Source organism: Leptonychotes weddellii, chromosome 2 (genome assembly GCF_054177405.1).
Source record: "Leptonychotes weddellii isolate Sample4059 chromosome 2, ASM5417740v2, whole genome shotgun sequence".
NCBI lineage: Eukaryota > Metazoa > Chordata > Mammalia > Carnivora > Phocidae > Leptonychotes > Leptonychotes weddellii.
The window spans coordinates 137,555,632-137,574,207 of NC_138370.1; the positions used below are offsets into that span (position 1 = coordinate 137,555,632).

General features: G+C 37.3%; 1 protein-coding gene across 1 annotated transcript in view; it reads left to right on the plus strand.

Moving 5' to 3' along the window:
* The window catches only part of SPMAP2L (sperm microtubule associated protein 2 like), a 51,250-nt gene extending 33,094 nt beyond the window's left edge, over positions 1–18,156 (plus strand). The window contains exons 5-8 of the mRNA XM_081813156.1: positions 6,921–7,035; positions 13,565–13,696; positions 16,055–16,230; positions 17,472–18,156. Coding sequence (XP_081669282.1) covers positions 6,921–7,035; positions 13,565–13,696; positions 16,055–16,230; positions 17,472–17,586 — 538 coding nt within the window. The 3' untranslated portion in view covers positions 17,587–18,156. The remainder of the gene's footprint in view (positions 1–6,920; positions 7,036–13,564; positions 13,697–16,054; positions 16,231–17,471) is intronic.
* The last annotated feature ends 420 nt before the right edge of the window (positions 18,157–18,576 follow it).

Consider the following 18,576-nt stretch of genomic DNA (forward strand, 5'->3'; position numbering starts at 1 on the left):
ACCAGTAATTACATTTGATTCAAATTGTGGTGAAACTAAAATTCACTCTGAACTTACCATTGTCAGCCAATTCAAAGGAAATATGCAAATGAAACATTACATATGCAACATTACATATGAAACATATGCAAATGAAACAAATTTTTGCAGTTTGTAGAACTTGATGTTTCTCTTTTGTTTCTATGACTTTTCAAATGTTTTTCCTTTTGCTTTGAATGCTGAATTTCTCCTTGTCTTTAAAAGACAGCTGAGGTGATACTTCCACATGGGAGCTAAGATTGTGAGGGGGTTGTTGGAAAAATGTTAAGTCAATTAATGGAGTATGTATCGTGAACCCAGGGAGATGATAGTACCACTGTATAGTACTTTAGTCAAGACACCTTAAGTGTATGTGTCTACTTATGGATGTTATACCCTAGGAAACTGATAATAAACTTGAGACTATTCAGAAGGAGCTGAATGAAGTGTTGAGGCCTCTGGAAACTATGTTACGTGAAAAATAGTTGAGAGAAATGACATGCTTAGCCTAGAGAAAGACCAAGGAAGCAGTGATAGCTGTGCTCAGATATTGAAAGGGTCAGCGTCTGAACGAGGAAAAGGAGGAAAAGTAAAATTACTTTGTGTTGATCCTAGAACTAGGTCTAGAACAAGGAATTTACAGAGCAGCAGGCATCAGCTAGGTGTAGGAAAATCGTGCTGACTAGCTCTCCAGTACTGGAAATGTTTGTCTGGAAAAGTCAACTGCCGCCTCCACCCCAATCCCTGAAAATGCTTATTCAAGCACAGGCTGGAATGGTGAGTTTACATGGATTTTAGAAAAGATTCCTGCTTTCAGAGAGAAATTGAACTGGACCGCTTCGGTCTTTTTCCATCACAGACTCCACATAAAATTTGTTTGCTTATTTATCAGTTCATTCAACAAAATCTGCTAATTTAGTTAAAATGTACATATAACCTGATAGTTATATAACTATATTCATTTATTTTATATTTTTTTATATATCTGTATTTATAATCTAGAGGAATGCTTTGTTAATATGTCACCACTTTTTAAAATTAATTTATTTTTTAAATTTAAATTCAGTTAATTCACATATAATGTGTTATTGGTCTCAGAGGTAGAGGTCAGTGATTCATCAGTCTTATATAACACCCAGTGCTCATTCTATCACGTGCCCTCCTTAATGCCTATCACCCAGTTACCCTGTCCCCCCACCCACCTCCCCTCCAGCAACCCTCAGTTTGTTTCCTATAGTTAAGAGTCTCTTATGGTTTGTCTCCCTCTCTGATTTCGTCTTGTTTTATTTTTCCCTCCCTTCCCCTATGATCCTCTGTTTTGTTTCTTAAATTCCACATATGAGTGAGATCATATGATAATTGTCTTTCTCTGATTGACTTATTTCGCTCAGCATAATACCCTCTAGTTCCATCCATGCCATTGTAAATGGCAAGATTTCAGTTTTTTGATGGCTGAGTAGTATTCCACTGCATATATAAACCACATCATCTTTATCCATTCATCTGCTGATGGACAACATCTGGGCTTTTTCCGTAGTTTGGCTGTTGTGGACATTGCTGCTGTAAACATTGGGGTGCAGGTGCCCCTTCGGATCACAACTTAAACTTTGGGATAAATACCCAGTAGTAATATGTCACCACTTTTTGAGAGACCTGAGTTTGATGTTTCATATAGGTGAAACCCCCTTGAATGTTAAAACTTTCTGTATTTTTAAGTTGTTTCCCTGCTTTCCTAAGCAGACTTCTCAGCTATTAAACATACATGTAACCTTTGTTCATTGGCTTGAATCTTTATTATGAACATCAACTCTTATACTTCAATACTGAAAACCTCCCAGGAGCTGTTTAAGTATGAAGCACAGTTTTTCTTTAGGCTAAGTATTCTGACTTCTATGCTTTTAGATTATTAAATATTTGCTTATAGTTTTCCTGTCTTTTTTTTTTTTTTGGTCAGGGGAATGGTCTCTAGGCTCTTTTTTTAAAATTTAATTTAATTTCAATTCCAGTGTAGTTAGTATACAGTGTTATATAAGTTTCAGGTATACAATATAGTGATTCAGCAGTTTAATACATTACTCATTATTCATCAAGATAAGTGTACTCTTAATCCCCTTTGCCTGTTTCACCCATCCCCCACCCACCTCCTCTCTGGTAACCATCAGTTTGTTCTCTATAGAGTTAAACGTTTCTTGGTTTGCCTCTCTCTCGTTTTGTTTTGTTTTTTTTTACTTTATCCTTTGTTTTGTTTCTAAAACTCTACATACGGGAGAAGTCATATGGTATTTGTCTTTCTCTGACTGGTTTATTTCACTTAGCATTATACTCTCTAGATCTATCCATGTTGTTGCAAGTGGCAAGATTTCATTCTTTTTTATGACTGAATAATATTCATTGTGCACATATACCACATCTTCTTTATCCATTCATATACTGATGGACACTTGGCTGCTTCCATAATTTTAACTAGCCTCTTTTTTCCCAATTCTGTGCATTAGGAACAGATAACTAAGCTTGTTAGAATTGTGTGAGGGGGGAAAAAAGCAAGTGTTTAATGAAGACACACAGGGCTCTCCAATAAATGTATTATATGAACTCGGACTTTGTGTCATATATTTTAGCTGATTCACTAGAGGAGCTAAACAGCAGACTTGAATAGTCAGAAGAAAGAATCAGCAAACTTAAGAATAGGTTAATTGAGGCTATCTGAGGAACAGAAGGAAGAAAGAATGAAATAAAATTAACAAAGCCTCATGAACAAGTTGAATTTATCCCAGAAATACAAGAGTATGTTGGAATCAATAGATTACAATCAATATAATACATCAAATTAATAGAATAAGAAAACCAAAATCATGTGGTCACTTCAGTAGACTCAGAAAAATCATTTGACAAAATTCAACACACTTTCACAATAAAAATTCTTAACAAACTAGGTACAGAAGGGAATTTCCTCAGCCTGATAAAGGGCATCTACAAAAAACCCACTGCTAACATAATAATTAATGGTGAAAGACTGAATGGTTTCTCCCTAGGATCAGGAATAAGACAAGGATGTCAGCTCTCCCAACTTTTGTTCAGCATCATACTGGAGATTCTAGTTAGGGCAATTAAGCAAGGAAAAGAAGTAAAAGGCATTCAGGTTGGAAAGGAAAAAGTAAAACTATGTCTATTAGGAAGGCACAGAATCCAAGAGCAATATACAAAAAACAATTGTATATCCATTAGCAATGAGCAATCTGAAAATGAAGGTAGGAAAACAATTCTATTTGCAGTAGCACCAAAAAGAACATTATAATACATGTAATGCCATATTATTCAGCCCTTAAAAGGAAGAAAATTCTGACACATGCTCCAACATGGATGGACCATGATGACATTAAGCTAAATGAAATAAGCCAGTCACAAAAAGACAAATACTGTATAATTGCATTTATATGTGGTACCAACTGTAGTCCAATTTGTAAAGAAAAAAGTAGTATGATGGCTGGCTGGGACTAGAGGGTGGGGGAAATTAATTGTTTAATTGCTGTAGAATTTCACAAGATCAAGAGTTCTGCAGATGGGTTATACGACAGTGTGAATGCTCTTAACACTACTGTACTATACACTTAAGAATGGGTAAGATGAGGGTGTCTTGGTGGCTGAGTCGGTTAAGCACCCAACTGTTGATTTCCGCTCAGATCATGATCTCATGGGTCGTAAGATTGAGTCCTGTATTGGGCTCCATGCTCAGTGGGGAGTCTGTTTGAAGATTCTCTCCCTCTGCCCCCTCCTACTTGTGCTCTCTCTCTCTTTCTCTCAAATAAATAAATAAATCTTAAAAAAAGAATGGCTAAGATGGTAAATTTTATATGTATTTTACTAAAATTAAAAATAATAAAAGAACAAAATACTTAACAAAAGAAGTTCAAGGCATGAACACTGAAGACTACAAACATTGTTAAAAGAAATCGAAGACTTAAATAAATGGAAAGACATTTCCTGTTCATGGATTGGAAGTCTTAATTTTGTTATGATGGTAACTCTCCAGATTGATCTACATATTCAGTGCAATCCCTATTGATAACCGGCTGCAATTTTTGGTATAAATTGACGAGGCAATTCTAAAATTCATATAGAAAAGCAAGGGACCTAGCATAGCGAGAAACAATCTTGATAAAAACATATTGAAAATGTACTTATTTATTTTTAAAAATTTTTTATTTATTTATTAGAGAGAGAGCATGAGTGGGGGGGGCAGAGGGAGAGAGAGAAGCAGACTCCCTACTGAGCACGGAGCCCAATGTGGGGTGCTGTCCCCGGACCCTGGGATCATGACCTAAGCCAAAGGCAGACGCTCAACCAACTGAGCCACCCAGGTGCCCCTGAAAACTTATTTAAAAGCTACAGTAATCAAGACAGCATGATACTGGCATAACAATAGACATATAAATCTATGGAACAGAACTGAGAGTCCAGAAGTTAATCCTTATATTTATGGTCAATTTATTTTTGACAAGAATGCCAAGACTATTTATTTATTTATTTATTTATTTAATTTTTTAAAAGATTTTATTTATTTATTTGACAGAGAGAGACAGTGAGAGAGGGAACACAAGCAGGGGGAGTGGGAGAGGGGAGAAGCAGGCTTCCCGCTGAGCAGGGAGCCTGATGCGGGTCTCGATCCCAGGACCCTGGGATCATGACCTGAGCTGAAGGCAGATGCTTAATGACTGAGCCACCCAGGAGCCCCACCAAGACAATTTAATTGGGGAAAAATAGTCTTTTAAACAAATAGTGCTGGGATAATTGGACATCCAAATGAAATTGAACCCCTACTTCACATCAGACAGAAAAATTCATTTAAAATGGATCACAGGCTGGCTCCGTCAGAAGAGCATGTGACTCTTTATCTCGGGGTTGTGAGTTTGAGTCCTGCATTGAGTGTGGAGATTACTGAAAAATAAAAAAATCTTAGGGGTGCCTGGGTAGCTCAGTCAGTTCAGTGTCAGACTCTTGATCTCAGCTCAGGTCTTGATCTCAGGTGGGCATGGAGCCTACTTAAAAAAAAATAATAATAATAAAATAAAAAATTTAAAAATCTTAAAAAAATAAAATGGATCACAGACCTATAAATATAAGAGATAAAATTATAAAAACCCTTAGAAAAACACAGACATCAGTCTCTGTGACTTAGGCAATGGTTTCTTAGATATGACAACAAAAACACATGACAAAAAATAAATTGGATTTCATCAAAAGTAAAAACTTTTGTGCATCAAAGGACACTATCAAGAAAGTAAAAAGATAACCCACAAATTGGGAGAAAATATTTGAAAATCATATATCTGATAAGGGACTAGTATTCAGAGTATATATATATATAATTTTTAGAACTATACAAAAAAAGTCAACACAATTTAGAAAATGGGCAAATTATTTGAATAGACATTTCTCCAAAGAAGACATACAGATGAACAGGAAACACATACGAAGATGCCAAATATCATTAGTCGTCTTCGAAATACACATTAAAATGACAAGATACTACTTTAAACCTTCTAGAATGGCAATAATAATAATAATTAATAGAAAATAATATGTATTGGTGAGGATGTGGAGAAACTGAAACCCTCCTACATTGCTGGTTAGAATGCAAAATGGTGCAGCTTAATTGGAAAACCACTTTCTAGCTCCTCAAAATGTTAAGAATACAGTTATATGATCAGCATTCTATTTCTAGGCATGTACCCAAGAGAACTAAAAGTTTATGCTCACACAAAAACTTGTACATGAATATTCATAGCAGCGTTTCATAATTGCCAGAAAGTGGAAACAACTCGAATATTTATCATGGATGAATGGTTAAACAAAATGTGGTAAATCATTTAATGGAATATTATTCAGCCATAAAAAAGAATGATGTACTGCTACATGAATCTTGAAAATATGCTAAGTGAAGGAAGCCAGATACAAAAGGCTACATATTTGTATGATTCCATTTATTTGAAATTTCCAAAATAGGCAAATCCATAGAAATAGAAAATAGATAGTGGTTCTGGGGGCACAGGGTTGGGGAATGAAGTAATGGAGAGGGACTGTTAATCAGTATGGGGTTTCTCTTTGGGATGATGAAAACATTCTGAATTTAGATAGTGACAGTAGTTATATAACTTTGTGAATGAATATGCTAGAAACCCCTGAATTGTACACTTTAAAAAGGTAAACTCTATGGTATGTTAATTGTGTATCAGTTTTAAAAACTAACAGACTACCCCTAGAGGGTAATCATATATTTATTTGTGAAAAACTTTTTTCATATTAGGTTTGTAGGTTTGTGGTTGATAGGTTTTTGTACCAGGAAAGGAATATGTGGGGAACAACCTATGAAAATTGGCCAAGTTGCTGGGAGTTATGAGCAGCACCATCTCAAACTGCACTGCAGAGGAGACTGGCTATCACAGAGGGGTCCTTGGTAGTGACTGGAATTTTTTATCTCAGGAATTTAATATGAGGTTTTGATAGGAAGTAAAGTTTAAACTGCAAGTCTCAACCCATCAGTGGATCATGAAATTGATTCCAGTTTTTTTTTTAATAAAATCAAATGAAATTTTAAAAATCAGAATACCTTGCTCAGGGCAAGCATTGTTTCATAATAATTTTGTTTCAGATACATGTGCACACACACACACACACAGATTTACATATACTGTATCACAATATAACTTCTTACTGTGGATCATAGTAAAAAAAACTTTAGGAAATACCAATCTGGTAGAAAAAAACACTAATGATTATGGGAAAAGAAGTTTCTGAGGTAGGAAAAATTACACATAATTGATCAGAGGTTGAGTACAGCAATGAAAAAATGCAATTATTTTTCCTCCAATGATTATAATATTTCATGTTCCATTTGCATATAGGCCTTACAATGATTACTTAACAAGAGATTCTCTTCAAATCTCTCATCCTTCTGCCCGGATATTACAACTCTCAATAGCCAAAGCCATAAATCCAAACTACGTTCCTCCAAAAAGGGTAAGTCCATCTGAAAGAAACAGTTGCTGATTGATTTTGTTAACAACACGTTTATAACTGTAACATGCTCTCCTCTTATTTCTAGGTATATTTTACTTTTCTCCCTGTTCATTTTCCCCTCTCATCATATGAACTTTTCTGCCTACCTCCTCTATGCCTACTGTGTCACCTAGGATTTGATCAGAGAAGCAGAACAACAATGCAGAATTAGACCGCAAGCAATTATGGAAGCTGATAGAGAAGTCCATGGAAAGCTGTTTTGGCAGTTGGAACTTGGGTCTGGTTATAAATCTAGAAGCAATGACAGATAGTAGGGATAGTTCAGCAGCTACCTGGAAGGTATCTACCTCAGGGGAAACTATTACAGGTTCTTCAGGCAAGGGAACTCTAACCCCTTCAGGCAGGGGAAGTATGGCTGATTGTATTGGTAAGGAAGGTTCAGCAGTACTTAGGGGCTTAAAGTCCCCACCTTTGTTGGAATCTGCCCATATATCCCTATCCCAATTTCCAAGGTCCTATTCCTTCCCAATCATTGCTCTAACTTTAACATGGGAGACCATACAAATTTGATAATTCAGTTTGCACTGTAATTAACCCACTCACAGAATTCGATTGTGAGCTTGGTTTTCAGAATTTTCAGCCCTATGACCATAGAATATAAAGGTTTCTTTTAGGGAAGTTACAGAAACTTTCTGGTCCCTTACCCAGACATTAAGGTGGGAACTTAGAGGCCCGAGCCAGTCATTTCTTAACTCACTTTCTCTAGTGCACTTAGAGACAACCAACTAGGGAAGCCTGGGTTTGCTCGGTTGGCTAAGCATCTTCCTTCAGTTCAGGTCATGATCCCAGGGTCCTGGGATCAAGTCCCACATCGGGCTCCCTGCTCAGTGGAGAGCCTGCTTTTCCATCTACCTGCCGCTCCCCCTGCTTGTGCTCTCTCTCTTTCTCTGACGAATAAATAAATAAATAAATAAAATCTTAAATAAAAAGAAACAACCAACTAATCCCATTATACTTGTTTATTTCACTAAAATAATTTCTGGCAGCAGCTGCTTGGTCACCCAAAGTCTTGCTTTTTATTTTGCCAATGCATGCTATGGACTACCAGTATTTTTTTTTTTTTTAAACTACTGGCAAAAGGATCATTAATACCTTTAAATCCAATCAGCTCAGAAAACAAATTCCAGGTAATCTAGAATCAATACAGAGAACCAGTTCTTAAAGTTGTGATTTGGTTATCTGTTGCTTCCTACCAAACTTAGTGGTGTAAAACAACAAGCATTTTATTACGCTCAAGGATTTTGTGAGTTAGAAATCTCTCAGCTGGGATATCTCTAATGGCTTGGTTGTCTGAAATGGTAGGGGGCTGAAAGTTCCTACACACCTACCGTAGTCAGCTAGGGCTGCTATAACAAAATACCAAAGACTGGGTGGCTTGAAAGACATTTATTTCTCACAGTTCTGGAGACCAAGAAATCCAAGATCAAGGTGCCATCAGATTCTCTTCTTGATGAAGATCCTATTCCTGGTTTGCAGCCAACCACCATCTTGCTGTGTGCTCCACATGACTTCTTCTTTGTGTGTGCACAGAGAAAGAGTTCTTATCTCTCATAAGGACACCAATCCCACTATGAGGGTTCTACCTTCATGACCTCATCTAAACCTAATTACCTCCCAAAGGCCTCACCTCCTACTATTATCACATTGAGGATTAGGACTTCAACGTATGAATTTGAGGGGGACATAAACAGTCTGTCCATAGCAACAGATGTATGTGGTGCGCAGGCTGATGTGACTTAAAGGCTAGACTCAGTTGGGAATATTCACAGGAGCACTTTCATGGGGCCTGAGACTTTTCTCTGCATAGCGACTATATTCTGAGAAGGAATATTCTAAAATGGAGTGTTTCAAGGGTGAGCATTCCAAAACAACCACGTGGCAGCTGCATGTTTTTTTATGATTTGGCCTTGGAAGTCACTATAATGTCACATTCATACTCTGCAGTCATACTCTGTTGATTGATACAGTTCCAAGTCACCGGATTCAAGGAGGCAGGGACACAAACCCCACCTGTCAATGAGAGAAGTGGCAAAGAATTTATAGCCACTCAAGAAAAAAACCTTGGTATCCTTGAGCATTGTTTTGTATGCAGAAAAGACTGTTCAGAGGTATGCTCTTGATTTAAATAATTAATAGTCCATTTTTAAAACTTTAAATTAAAAATCTCTTTCTTAGGCTTTTACGTTTAGCTTGCAAGTTTTATTACACTGTTTATAATTCTAGCAGTCTTTAACAATGACTTCGAAGAGTTCTGAATAATGTTTGATTTGGTTTCTAAATGTTATCAAATACCTTCAAATAATTTAAATTATTTTTATTAATATTTTAATTTGATTTCTTTTTTAAGCATTTTACTTCAACCATCTACATTAACAAACAAAATTTCAAATATTAAATACTATTTAAAAATCAAATATATCAAATTTATAAATATGGTGAACTTAAAGTTTCAATGTTATCAGAATGACATAAACTTAAGATTTCAACTTAATGTTATAATTCTAAGTCAAATACTCAATTATACGTTTTAAGTTGCAGGTGTAGGTGATCACTCTAATAGACCAAATTCTCTTAAACATGGACATGCTTTTATTTTGTTTTGTTTTGTTTTAAAGGTTTTTTTATTTATTCATTCGAGACACAGAGATAGAGAATATGAGCAGGGGGAGAAGCAGGCCCCCTGCTGAGCAGGGAGCCCGATGTGGGGCTCGATCCCAGGACCCTGGGATCATGACCTGAGCCAAAGGCAGACGCTTAACCATCTGAGCCACCCAGGCGCCCCTGTTTTGTTTTGTTTTTAGTAAACTCTACACCCAATGTGGGGCTCAGACTCATGACCCCAAGATCAAGAGTCACATGCTCCACTGACTGAGCTAGCCAGGCGCCCTCATGCACATGCTTTTAACTTTAATAATATACACATATTTTTTATTTTAATAATTTCTAAGTTACTAAAAAAATGCAAGAAGTAACATTTTGTTCCATTTGTTTTTTCATTCTCTCTCCTCCATGTAGGGTGTGTGTATGTGTGTGTGTGTGTGTATTTAATTTTTTTCCTGAATCATTTTTGAGAGGTACAGACATCATACACCCATTTTCCTAAATACTTCAGTGTGTATTTCTTAAGAACAAGATCATCATCTTATGTAACCACAGAATTATTATCAAAATCAGGAAGTTTAATTGATAAATACTCCATGGTCCATGTCCAAATTTCATCAATTGTTGCACTACTTATTCTTTTTTTTTTAAAGATTTATTTATTTATTTGAGGGGGGGAGAGAGAGAGCAGGGGGAAGGGGCAGAGGGAGAGGGAGAGAGTTAAAATCTCAAGCAGATTTCCCACAGAATGCAGAGCTCAACACAGAGCTCCATCTCACAAGCCCAAGATCATGACCTGAGCCAAAATCAAGAGTCAGACGCTTGACCAACTGAGCCACCCAGGTGCTCCATTGCACATACTTATTCTTAACACAAAGTATTAATTCTATGATTTTGATTATCTTAACTTTTTTACAGTTAATGCTGAATCTTCCCAGTTTTAAAATACACATTCCCACAAAGGAAGACAAGTTACTGTTACAGGTACCTTAGATTACTTGTCACCAGAGACTTTGGATGGATGAACTGTAGAGGTCTTTTTTTTTTTTTAATTTTACTTATTTACTTGAGAGACAGAGAGAGAGAGAGAGCATGAGGAAGAGGGAGGGAGAAGCAGGCTTCCAGCTGAGCAGGGAGCCCGACGTGGGGCTTGATCCCAGGACCCCAGGATCATGACCTGAGCCGAAGGCAGTCGCTTAACTGACTGAGCTACCCAGGCTCCCCTATAGAAGGTGTTTTACCTCTGTGAATGTCATACTGAGTCTCTTTTTATGGTAACTCTGTCAGAGACTACAAAACTTAAAAAGCATTGGTTTCATAACTCACTTAGTTCATATCCATCATTCTCTCTGCTTATAGATGTCCGAAGCTCCTATTCAGACTAATCAACCTGTGTAGATTTTTTAAATCATTGACTCAAGAGATTTTGACTTTGAAGACTCTTATTTTATATTTAGCAGATACCTTTGAGTATTGACCACCTGTACTCTGCATATCTCACATGGCTTTATCTAACTTACTGTCCTAATTTATAAGGTCATTTTACCAACATGTTCCTCCCCAATCATTCTCAATCTGATTATTTTCTGAGAACAAAAATTTGAGAAGTAAAGTTACCAGATTAAGTGTATGAACATTTTTGAGGTGATTCATATATTATCCCAAAATGTGTTCCAACAAAAGTGATTTTGATTTACATACTCACTTGCATTATTTGGGCTGACTTTTACACTGCACTCTTGCCAACATTAGATATTATTTATTTTACAAAATGTTAATTTTAAAAATGCTATCTCATTAATAAAAATGCTTTCATTTTTCTGATTACTAATAAATTTAATAGTTCCCAATATTTATTCACGTGTGTAGTTTTCTTTTGTAACCTTGTCTATTCATGGCTTTATTTATTTTTCTACTGGTCTGTATATTTTTTATTGATTCATAACAGTTCTTTACATATTAGAGGTATTCTTCATCATATGTCTATCTATTTTTCCCAGCTTATATTTTGAAATTCTGGAGTTATAATTTATATAAAATGCATAGATCTTAAGTGTATAGTTTAATGAGCTTTTAACAAATGTATATATCCATTCAATAACCACCTCAATCAATATACAAAACATTATCCCCAAAATTTTCCTCCTGTTTCTAGTCAGTTCCACTCTACCCCTGCCCTAGAGTCAACCACTTCCAGATTCCTATCACCATAGATTAGTTGTATTTATTATTCTTTGTAGGTTTATATAAGATTTATATTATTTCTTCCTCTTAAATATTTGATAGAATTTACTATTGAAGCAATCTGCGCTTAGTGTCTGTACAATTCCATGAAGTACTAATTAATCATTTCCAATAAATAAAGCTTTGTCTCCTATCAGACTCTGGGAAAATCAAAGAAATATATGACAACCGCTGTTTTCAATTAAGGCTTATAATCAAAAAAGGAAATAAATCATTCATTTACTCAATTCATTAAACAAGTATTTCTTAATCAATTATATAATACAGGATACAACAAGAATAATAAAACCGTTCCTTAAAAGTAAATTTCAGTTTATTTATTTATTTTTTTTAAATGGTAGTTTCTTTTTTTTTTTTTTTTAAAGATTTTATTTATTTGATAGAGAGAGACACAGCGAGAGAAGGAACACAAGCAGGGGGAGTGGGAGAGGGAGAAGCAGGCTTCCCGCTGAGCAGGGAGCCTGATGCGGGGCTCAGTCCCAGGACTCCGGGATCATGACCTGAGCCGAAGGCAGACGTTTAACGACTGAGCCACCCAGGCGCCCCAGTAAATTTCAATTTAGAAGAAACCATAGACCTATAGGTAAATAATTAAGATTATTTGATACTCATAAAAGAGAATAAATAAAGTATTGAGAGATATCAGAAGAAGAGTGGGAAAATCCAAGAAAGATTCTCTTATCATGGAATTGTGCAAACAGAGAGGATCTTAGGTTTGAATCCCAGCTGTGCAACCTATTCACTATAAAAACTTAAGTAAATTTCTGAACTTCATATAGTACCTTAGTTTCTCCATGAGTGAAATGCAAATAAAAATGATACCCTAGGTGAGGAATAAATGAATTAGCACATGTAAAACACTGTCAGTATCATCATTGTCTTAACACAAAAAGGGATTTGCAACATACCTTCTATATTATTTTTCTGCCCACAGTTAAAACCTTATTTTATTTCCAGTTATCGATTATATTCCCTCTCAAAGTCTTGTGGTAAGTTTTGAGTTTGAATACTAGTAATTGAAATAGAAGACCATGTAAATTGAACACATTTCCACAATTCAGATAGTGAGAAATGACTTGGGGGACTAACAGCATTGTCTATGGAGAATGTGATTCTGCCTTTCTTCCTCTTGGCTTTGGTTTCTTTTTCTTACCTGTCCCAATTAGAAGAGAACCACTTGAATTCACTTTAAGTATGGGGATTTGTGATAACGTGAGTCCCAGTTTCCAAAGGGCAAAAGCAGTTAAGAACAAAGCAGAGCTCCCCCCCCTTAGACTGTGTTCTCATGTAGTAGGCCTGAGCCTTCCCTCTTGGCTGAGTTTTTCATTCCACAAATCAGCATTACCATTTATCTCTTAGTCAATATGTAATGTTGCCATTTCCTCCCCATCTTTAGTTTAACAGTAAGTTCCTGAAAAGCTGGGTTGGATTTCATACAACCTAATTTGAGAAAGACTGAAATTGATCCTTTCAGCTATGATCATGGGTTACTGCAAGACTCTCATCCTTTCTGCTGGATTTGCTGAGAATTCTGGTCCAGAGGTCAGACAGTTCTTTGTAACCTTGATGGAGATGGTATTTATTATTTGACACTTACAGACCCTATTTTGTTTTTCTCCCCTAGATTGAAACCGAGATTGCAGTTCCTGCCCTGACTGCTGTTGCAACTCCAAGAACTGTAGACCTTGCCCATCCAAGGATCAAGATAGAGGGTCTGTGCTTTGAAAGAGAACGAAGTGAACTGCCCATCCGTCCTGTAAGCCACCACTGCCTTGGCATCCTTCACCTCACTTTTTGGTTGTTCCTGGGGTGCTGTTTTGCTACTATAGTGCGTAGGCCAAGGTCATTGGGAAAGATAATCTTGAAAGAGTGGTCTGTGGCATGAAGGAAGACCTAGCTGCAAGATATGTAGAGAGACTGGGGATAGAGGTCAAAGAGCATGGGCTTTGGAATCAGTAAGAGCTGGGTTCAAATTCCAGCCTCACCACTAGCTCTGTGATGTTGTGACAGTGTTCCTGAGCCTTATTTATTCATTCAAGTATTTGAATGCCTACTGTGTGCCAGCCACCATTCCCAGTGAACAAGATGGAGAGAGACAAAAAATAAGGGTCGAAGGCGATGAAGAAAATAAAATAGGAAATGACTGACTATGGGTGAGGGTGGGGAATAAGCTACTTTGTATATGGTAGTCAGGGAAAGGCTCTCTAAGGATGGGATATCTGGTGTGAAACCTGAGTGACAAGAAGGAGTCAGCTAGGGCGCCTGGGTGGCTCAGTTGGTTAAGCGACTGCCTTTGGCTCAGGTCATGATCCTGGAGTCCCTGGATCAAGTCCCGCATTGGGCTCCCTGCTTGGCAGGGAGCCTGCTTCTCCCTCTGACCCTCCCCCCTCTCATGTGCTCTCTCTCATTCTCTCTGTCTCAAATAAATAAATAAAATCTTTAAAAAAAAAAAAAAAGGAGTCAGCTAGGTGAAGGTCTGAGAAAAGAATATTCTAGTAAAGGGAAGAACATGTGCCAGAGTATTAAAGTGGGGATGACCTTGAAGTTGGGTGGAACAAGGTGAGCAAAGAGATTATAAAGTTAACAGTTCCCACTGGGAGGTCTGTTGTGATTTGAAATAATAGAGAAGGCATTGGTACTCAGCATAGAGCCTTGCACATTCAGTGGCTTCTCTCCCTCTTCCTCCTTGACACTCCCCTCTATTCATTGTAGTGACAACTTGGTGCCCAACACAATTGAGTTTTCAGTAAATATCTAATGATCATGTTGCCAAGGAGGTTGGATAAATTTTACCCTCTAAGAACTGAGGATATGATATGGAATTCAGTTAGGAAATAAAACTAGCCTGGGATTCAAAACCCCTCAAGAAAGCGTCTTAAGTTTGCTAAAGTGACTTGCCTTGTGACCCTTGGACAGATCACTTTATTTTCAGTTTTTTGGTATATAAAATGGGGGTTACAGTTATTTTTCTTTAGTTGCTAGGTTTGTTTGGGAGTTTATAAAAGATCTTTTTAAAAAGTGATACCACTGCAGATAATCATACTCTTAGAACCCCAAACAAGTCCATACCAGTGCAAAATAGTACTTTCAGGGCTACAGAGGGGTGTTTGTTATCCATTGTGATTCTTTTGAGTGAGCATTTAAGAGAGAGAGAATAGGAGCTGTATGTCATCCTTCCAATTTTACCAATAAAGCAACATAATAGAAAAGCAACCTGGCAGGTGTGATTTTCAAAGACCAGAAGGAGTTGATCAATCAATCAATATATATTCTGCACCAGTTATGCACTTACTCTAGCTTTTGGCAAACATGTATTTCTTTCAAGAAGTTTATGTTCTAGTGGGGAGAAGCAGACAATAAACATACCGACAAAGAGATAAGTGAGCAAAGTGAGGTGTTGGTAAATGCTATAAAGAAGATTGAATAAGTGTACTGTAGAGGAGGGTTATCAGAAAGGTTGATGTATCTTGGATGGTGAAGGAAGATGTCCTTGAGAACGTGATGTTTGACTCTAGAGACTTGAATGATGAAGAGGCAGCCATGACAAAGTTGAGGAAAGAAGCTTTCAAGCAGAGGAACTAGCAGGTGCAAAAGTCCCAAGGTGGAAAGAGCTGGATCAGAGGGGCTTTGTGTGGCAAGGATCATCGTGATCAAGGTGGGGAGGGGAGGCAGATGAGGTCAGAGCAATGGGATAGCAATCAGATCACGTAGGGCCTTCTAGGCCACAGTAGGGGGTCTAAATATTATTCATAGCAAAATGGGAAACCACTAGAAGGTTTTAAAGCCTGAGAGGGACATAATCTGACTTGGGCTTCAGAAAGTACATACCTCATAGGGTCATTATGATGATTAAGTGGGAATAATGTAGGTGCCCCACTTAGAACACTGTCTGGCTCATGGAACGCACTCATTAAATGCTCATTCTCTTCCTCAGTAACTGGTATGTGAAGGCTAGATCATACAGAGCAAAAATGGAAGCAGGGAGACTAGTGAGGAATCTGCTGCAGTAATCCAGGAGAGAATCCTGGATGGTGATTCAATTAGGGCCATCACTGTAAAGAGAGGGAGATGTGAAAATTGGGATATATTTTTGTATCTTTTTGATCCACTATAGATATCCCGTGCTGCCTTGCTATACAAACCTAGCCCTCGAATAATAGCTCTAGCTAAGGCCAGGCCTCTTCATCAAGATTATCTACCTGACCGTGATGCCCACTGGCCAGTATCTTATGCTGCTATCCATTGCAAAATATCTCCCAGAATTCAAGAACTAGCTAATTCAAATACAAGGTATGTCAATTTATTGCTAAGATGGGACAGGAAAGCTGGGGGTGCTAGGGAGAGGGAAAAATTAACCTAATAAGACCAATGAAAGTAATCGTAGAAATACAAGAAATTTTCAAAAACATCTCACTTGTTACATTAATTGTGACAAATCTATGGTCTTACCATAAATAGAAGGCAGCAGTTAAAGGGTTAGTGGACTAGTGAAACTTAGATATAGGAAACAACTCTGTAAGGGTGGATATGGGATTATTTATCTAACATATTGTTAAGTGAAACAAGTACATAACAGAGCACACAATGCTAAGAATACTCTAAGAAAATAGGTACGTGCCATATATTTGCTTGCAGGTGCCTATAATCTCAGAAGAGTATGCAAGAAGCTAGTAACAATGCTTACTTTTGGGGGGCCCGAGGGAACTTGGGTGGGAGGAAGATTTACTTTTTATTAAATAGGGCTTTTGTGTTTTTTCATGTTTTTGCATCATGTACATGTATGACCTACTTGAAGTAAATAATACATTCAACAAAGAAGAAATGGACTCTAATTCCTGTTTACTTTTTAGAAGATTTCTTAACTTGCCTGAACCTCAGTTCATATTGTTTCCTTCATGAGATAATGCCTGATTCCCCTTTTAAGCATCATCAGGAAAACCTAGGAGAAGCTGAAAAAGTCACAGAAGTCTTCAGCTCAGGGAACAGGGAATTATGTTCATTCTTAAATAATATTTTTAAATTTTTATAATGTGTTTTGCCTTTAAAAGAAATAAAGTTCAACAGCAATGAAACGAAGCTCATTCTCTGTTCATTGACAAAGGAAAGGGAAAAATAAGATCAAGTACTCAGGGTCTACCCCAGTGGCAAAGTTATTATTTGGCGGTAAGGTGCTAAGTGTGGGAACTTCAAAAATTTGATTTAAGTCCACCAGAGGACTATGGGCTTGTTTTAACATTGCCCAATTATTGAAAACTTTCCAGAATTAACTTTCTGTGGAAAGAGCCAAGGCTTTGGAATCTGATAGATACATGAATCTGGATTTGACCACAGGTCATTTTTATAACTTCCCTGAGCCTTCATGTCCTTCTCTATACAATGGGGGTCATGACACCTGTTTCATGGGGCACTTATGAAAAATCAAAACAGAATAATATCATAGAGCTTAACACACATAGTGGATGGTTGAGAAATGTTTAGTTCCATTTTCTGTTCATTTTTTTTCAGGTCGCATTCTTTTTCCCCCATTTCAGGTCTCCCGTGCACATTATATATTATGATCCAGATGTCTTTAAAGTCAAGCCAGCTGCTTTGAAAACACAGTGTTCTCCAAGGATCCACGAGTTGGCAGAACCTCTTGTGCGTTAAATACAGAAAGCCACGTCAGTCAGACTCTAGTTATATGTCTAGAAAACATATTAGGTGACTTAGTTCCCTACTCTGGTCCCATCACCTTATATTCCCACATCCCCCCGAAAACCATAGAGACCTCCAGGGAATACCACTGTGACCATCGAATAGCAATTCTTGCTGTTACCTGTAGTCATGTCTTTAGCAGATTTGGAGACTCGAGCACGCAATAAAAGAGAAACAGAGAGCCTGCCTTATCCTTACTATATCTCCTCACAAGTATCTTGGCCATCTCATTGCTCTGACTGACCTGAAGAAACACTTCCTTATGTTTGCTGGGTTTGTTTTTCTTTTCCTGGAGAAATCCATATTCCCCAGACTCTGCTCATTCCCTGCTCTAATAAGTCCTGGGAATTGAAATAATTCTTTGTGTTGCTTTTCCAACCTCCCCTCTTTAATGGAGAAGTAACACTGAAATGGCGAAACCTTTTGGGATAACTTGAAATGCGTTTCATAATCTGTAGATGAAGTTTAGGGAACAGGTTACCTTAAATAATCACCCCTGCCCCAATCTCTGTTCCTTCACTCAGGCTGTGTCATTTATCAGGAATGACAGAGAAAGCAAGGTATTTGGTAAGCATTATAATTCTCTGTCAAATTACATCTGCCCAGAGTTTTTTTTTTAATTTAATTGTTTTGTATTTACCCCAAAGATACAAATGTAGGGATCTGAAGGGGTATGTGCACCCCAATGTTTATAGCAGCAATGTCCACAATAGCCAAAACTGTGGAAAGAGCCAAGATGTCCATCGACAGATGAATGGATAAAGAAGATGTGGTGTATATACACACACACACATACACACACACACACACACTGGAATATTATGCAGCCATCAAAAGGAATGAGATCTTGCCATTTGCAATGACGTGGATGGAACTGGAGAGTGTTATGCTGAGCAAAGTAAGTCAATCAGAGAAAGACATGTATCATATGACCTCACTGAT